Here is a 6000-nt window from a genome sequence, read left to right as displayed (position 1 = left end):
CATGTCCCTCTACTCACTTTTGGTTTCCTTTCCAAAAGCGTTGATGCAACATCCCAGCTCAGCCATGAGCCATGTCCGCCCCAGGAGCCGTCCTTGCAGAGCAGTCAGCAGAACTCCACGGCCCCACCGCTGATGGTGCAAGAACAGCAAGAGAGGAGCCGTCAGCAGACGTCCTGGCCACCCTGAGGGCACAGACATCTTTGACACGAGCCAACAAATCCCCTTCCACCAACAGACCGCCAGCCCCTAAAGAGGCAGCTACCACAGAATCACAGAATATTAGGGATTGGAAGGGGCCTTGAAAGATCATCTAGTCCAATCCCCCATCCACCACCTCACAAAAGCTCTCAGAGCCTTGCACCAGATTGGAAACGGCTCTAAAGTGGCGGCCAGCCTCCGCCGTGAGCAGAGACCTTTCCAACCACCCCGAATTTCCTGGTCTGCTCCAGGCTCTGCCCTACCGATGGCAGAAATGCAGAGAGGTGACCGGTCCCAGCTCCGAGGCAATTTGCCACCCCAGCTCCCAAGCCTCTGCCCAGCCACAAAATGCTGCTGTTAGTCCCAGAAAACGAGAGCGCATTAGTTTTAATGATCATGAACATTGGTGAGCAGAAACCTGGGCCAACCCCGTCCTCCCCAGCCTGCGGGTTTGGGCTGGGAGAGGTGCAGCTGGAGAGGGCAGGGGCATCGGACCTAAGGGGAGAGGAGAGGGGAGAAGCTAATCATCAAGCGTTTCAAGCCTGAGATGTTCGTTTGCCTGATGCTTGGCCACTTCCTAAGATTCTTTTAACTAAATAACACCCTCGTGCTTGGCTTAACATTGAGTTTGCTGCTGCTCTGAACAGTCTGCCTGCAGCAAAGTTGGCTGTGACCTCTCTTTTCATCTGCTCTCATTGAGTGTGAGAATATTCTCAGGCTTGTTTGTACCAAGAAAAGGAAAGTACATATTATGAAAAAAAAAAAAAAAAGCTTTATCTTATTTCTATGGACTTTTATTTCTTTGTAGTGCCCTTTGGAAATAAACTCGTTTCCAACAGAGATGTCTAAAAGAAGGGGGCTTTGCAGGGAAGGGGATGCTCCAGCGCATGGAGACACGAGGAGCTGGGGCATGGGCGAGCAGCAGCAGGGCCAGCGCGGGACCTGGGGCCACTCACGCAGCGGTGGCGAAGCCCACTTGGTTGTTGCCCATGTCGTAGATGGAGTAGTAGGACCTCTGGAAGACGTCGCCGAGGATCCACAGCGGCTGCCCGTTCTGGGAGGGCAGGTAGGTGGATTCGATCCCGACGGTGCAGTAGCCGCTGTTGCTCTGGTGGGAGGAAAGATCCGTGTTGGAAAGCTCCGAATTCACAGCTCCAAGCTCCCCCCACTGAAGGGGGTCTCGCAGCAGGGCTGTGACCACCGTGCCCCCCTCCAGCCTCATCCCCTGCGGCTCAGACCCCGTCGGGCAGCGAGATGCCGTACCTGGAGCATGTAGGCGGAGGGAGGCAGGGGGAAGCTGGTGCCACTGATGACAAAGGTGAGGGTGGGCATGCTCCCAATGTTGCTGCAGCTCGCCACGTACTAGGGAGAGAGAAAGCCACGGCTGGTTTGTAGCTGGGGGGCTGCGTGCAGACACGGCTCAGCGTCTGCTGGGACACGGGTGACAGGGTCCCAGCACGAGCTGCCACCCCCGAACACAGGAAGGCAAATTTTATCAGATCCATCATTTCCTCTGCAGAAATTACAGCAAAAACTGGATTTCCAATGCCTGTCCAACCCAACTGCCTGCTTGTGATAGATGCATCCCCTTTATCTAGTCCTCCTTTTGCCCAGTCTGGTCTCACCTGGCCGTTGCCGTCAGCCTGAGCTCCGATGTACTGCATCAGCTGGGTGAAGACTTGAGTGGGGACGGTGAGGAGGGAGGTTCCCGTGTCGACGATTCCCTGGCAGCCCTGGCTACACCAGCCGCTGCTCTGCCCACCGATGGAGAAGCTGCAGAAGGAGAAGACAAGCTGCTCGTGAAACGTGCCCTGATGTGCTGCTTGATGAACACAGGACAGGAGCACAGTGTATGAGGAATGATTGAATTTTACCTCCAAAACCTGCACATTTAAAAGTCTGGTTTTCTCTGATTATACATAAGCAGAGTGAAGATTAGACCCCAGAGCCCCAAAATGCCTAAAATCTGAAATCTTTGAAGCCGCCAAAGATGACAGAAAGATTCCCCTTGTGGCCACAGATCTAAGACAAGCTAGAGGAAGCTGAAGAAAGCAGCATTTTACTCTTCGATCCCGATCTGCCAGTAGCTGGTCTGGGTGACGGGGGTCCAGGTGATCTGCCCCGTGTACAGGTTGGGGCCGACGCCTCCGAAGACGAGCTCTCCGCCTTGGCTGCCCTCCTGCCTGCAGGAGGAAGGCACAGGGACACACTCAGGTATTTGCAGCCATCGGCATCCGCTGACAGCAGCCTGCTGCTAGCGTGGTGCGTGCCAGCAAGTGGAACAGGGAGCGGAAAAGGTTGAACAGGGAGGAGAGCAGGAACGAAGCACAAATTTCCAGACCCTCCTGAAGGTTTCATGAGGTTTGTAACAAAAGAAAAAAAAAAAAAAAAAAGGAATATTCCTGGAGAGCACGAAGGCAGCACAAGGTGGAAGGAAAAAGGGGAAGGGGCGCATCCTCACCCGCTCAGGTAGAAGCTGAAGATGGGGGAATCCAGCAGGTTTTGCTGCAGCATGCCCTGCATCACCGTGGTGGCACCGCCGGCAGAAAGGGAAGGGAAGGCCAGCCCCAGGTTGCCATCGAACGGGGAGTACACAAAGTTGGTGCCAGGCTCGGTCTCACTCAGGCCGAACTCCTGGTTGGTGATGGAGAGGCCTTGGATCTAGGGATGGAGAGAAAAGGGGCAGAGCTCACCTGAGAGCACAGCCCAGGGCAGCGGGACCCCAGGAGGCAGCAGGACACTGGGCTACGCAGCGGGGCGGCGAGCCAAAATCAGTGCAAATACAATGTATTACGCAGAGTAAGAGACTGTTAGAGCCAAGCAATAGATTTCCCCCTTTTTGCTCCCAAGGGAAAACCCCAGAAGCAATCAAGCTGCTTTTTTTCCAGGTGCACACTCCCATCTCAAGGGCACACAGGGAACCGGGGCGCCCCTCGCTCCCCCCGCCGCGGTGTCACTCGCTGTGACCGTGTCGTAGCCAAAGATGCCGGTGAGGCTGCCCGTTCCGTACTGCAGGGAGAAGTACTCATCCTGGGTTGAAAACGTGGAGGACTGGTTGGGGTTGAACAGGTTGTGGTTGGCTGGATTGGGAGAGCAAAGCAGAAGGGTGACGGTTCCAGCCAGGGGCTGCTTTTGATAAAACAAGCAGTAAGGCAAGCCCTAAATACAATAATGGCGGAAAGAAACGTCCCCCCCACTTGACTAGGGCCTCCAAGGTCTAGGATCCAAAGGGATTGCCCACCCTCAGCCCTTTTTTTTGCCACCCACCCCTTGCCCAGGAGCTACTCACTGCAGGCCTGGCTCTGGCACAGGGTGGAGGACACCCAGAGGTTGGAGGAGCCGGTGTCGAAGAGCACCAGGAAGTTCTGCGGGGGGGTCCCAATGCTGATCTCCCCGTAGTAGGACATCTGGAGGAAAGGGGACGCTCTTCCCATCCCATCCCCAGCCAACAAACAGCACCACGAGCGCGCTTGCTAAGTCTCAGCACCGGGGGTTTCCAGCGCCGCTTCATGGGGCTGGAGGGTCTGCCAGAGTCAGTGCTCTGCTCTATTGATCATTTACACCACCTTGCTCCCAGCAAGGGGTTTTAAAACAGCTGCACACATTTAGCCTGGCACACAACATCGCTCTTTGCTTGGGCTCTCCCACCAAGCACAGTTCCCGGTGGGCGCCGCGGTGGCACAGACGTGGCCGCAGCAGCTGTGTTTGTGAGCTGCTCAGGGCACATGGATCCTTCCCTCAGTGCCCCACAAACTGCTTTTGGTGTATTTCCAAAACAGAAGACAGTACACAGCTGAACAGCTCCATCCGCATTAACATAAACGTTTCCTCTTTTCCTACGCTGCCACGAGAACAGCTGCTGAAATAAACAGCGGGGTTCAAGGTCCTACGGAACTTCCCAAACTTCCCTCTCTTTTCTCATTTCGGTCCTCCCGTCTCTTCTCTCCCGTATTTTCAACTAATGGATACTCACATCCATGCTGTTGGACAGGGGCTCGTAGATGCTGGAGAAGCTGCTGAAGAACTTGTAGGCAGGGTCGTGGTAGCGGTGCTTCTGCAGGTACTCGTGGAGCACGCCCTTCTCCTTCATGGCTTCCCGTATGGACTTGCCTTTCTTCAGAGGAATCCTGCATGCAACGAGCAGAAGTCAGCAGGTCAGTGTTCTGTGAAGCAAGCCTTCACCTCTCCAGCTCCTTCAATTTTATTCCTCTATCCATCTTTTCTGCCTCCCTCCCCTGCCTGACTCCTCTCCCACAGGCAGATTTGCTCCGATCAGCACATCCCTGGAGGGAAGTGGCCCAGTCTTGGCCACGGGAAGAGTCCTGGGCTTCGGATCCTGATCCCTTCAACTAATGAAAAATGAGTTTGACATCAGGCCTGCCTTGGCCATGACCTCCTTGGGATACAGCGAGCTGCACTGTGAAATACGACTTTTTTTTTTTTTTTTTTAATGTGAAAGCCGACCCAACATGACCATTTTCTAAAGAGTACTCAGCAATACTAAGCATTGGCCTCAGATAAAACCTAAGACCCCCAACGCATTTCACACTGCCGCCCTTTCTGACTTGCCACAACGCTGGGAACAGCTGAACCCCGACTGAGGTTCCTCCGTGCTCACCTCAGCAGCCCCTCGGAGAGGTGCAGGCACACCAGAGCAAGGAGCAGCCACTTCATGGTGATCTTCTCTTGTTGGCAGGTTCCAAGGAGACCTTCGAAGCCCCACAGCACACCCTTATATACCCCAAATGCTCGCTATCTCCCTGCATCAGCATCCACACATGCCTGAGGTTTATCAGCGCACCCATAATATTTGCATGAGACTTTCCCACAACACTAAGGAATATCTTGAAAACTCCAAAGCCAAACACCAGTGGCTAATGCCATTGTACGTACAAGCTATTTTTTGAAAAACAACGAAAAAAAGCTGATAAGAATGACTTCTTGGGGATAATCCAAACCTACAAGAGTCAAATTTGCTGCTACCCAACTCCTTCTGGATTCGATAGGGTATCAAAGACTTCCTTGAAAGAGAAATGAAAAATGGTTTCCAGGAATAGGATGGAAAGACTAACATGGGTTATCACCAGTTGTGTTATCTCCTGTTTCCATTCCAGCTCTTACCTCTAGCGCTTTAGAAGGTCCCAGAATGACCCTGGACGAGAGAAACCCATGGGCTTGCAGAGGAGACTCCGTGCACAAAGGATCGCTCGCTTAGGAAGATGCAGGTGGCCCTATTAGTGGTTCTTAACTGGGCTCCTGCTGGGGAAGAGCTTTCAGGAGGGACTTCCATGCACCAAGGGATTAAGCTGCGCATGTTATCACACAACTAGCTCTCCTTTGCTGTAACCTGGACAAACAGGCAAACCCACCCTGCACCAAGTGGTGGCAGAACCCAAGGAAAGGCACCATGCCCAGGGCAGACCAGCACGGCCACGGAGAACGAAGCCACATCTAGCTCAGCACGAGCTGAAGCACCTCGTTTCCACCAGCCCCCAAAATCCCACCCCTCCAAACCTCACACTACCCCTGGTGGAAACAGCACCAGGGACAGGACTCCAGTGAGCACGGATCCCCCCGCTGTGTTCAGCCCACGTTCAGCACGTCAAAGTCCAAGGCAACCTCGTGCTTTCCTCCTGCTTGTCTCAGTGGAAGCCTGGTCCACGATGAACTGTCGGTGGTGGCTGTGCCCTAAAAAGAAATTCTGCTGAAGACTCAGTAGTTTCAGAGCCTCAGCCAAACATTTCTGCACCAAGCTCCGGCCCCTGCTCAAAAAAACATTGCATGAAGTTGTCCCACAGAGGT

At 53.9% G+C, this 6000-nt stretch overlaps 1 protein-coding gene across 1 annotated transcript; it reads right to left on the bottom strand.

Moving 5' to 3' along the window:
• Positions 1 to 1150: 1150 nt before the first annotated feature.
• On the bottom strand, positions 1151 to 4872 carry PGC (progastricsin). The gene is made up of 9 exons (XM_035561619.2): positions 4817 to 4872; positions 4172 to 4325; positions 3488 to 3605; positions 3160 to 3278; positions 2660 to 2859; positions 2262 to 2381; positions 1824 to 1971; positions 1462 to 1560; positions 1151 to 1306 (listed from the first exon to the last, which is right to left on the bottom strand). Exons 1-9 carry the CDS (start codon positions 4870 to 4872, stop codon positions 1151 to 1153), a joined length of 1170 nt encoding a protein of 389 aa, XP_035417512.1.
• Between the last annotated feature and the right edge of the window lie 1128 nt (positions 4873 to 6000).

The sequence above is a fragment of the Cygnus atratus genome, chromosome 24, assembly GCF_013377495.2.
Source record: "Cygnus atratus isolate AKBS03 ecotype Queensland, Australia chromosome 24, CAtr_DNAZoo_HiC_assembly, whole genome shotgun sequence".
Taxonomy (NCBI): domain Eukaryota; kingdom Metazoa; phylum Chordata; class Aves; order Anseriformes; family Anatidae; genus Cygnus; species Cygnus atratus.
The sequence above is the reverse complement of the archived record's forward strand: the minus strand, read 5'-3'. Positions and strand labels throughout refer to the sequence as shown.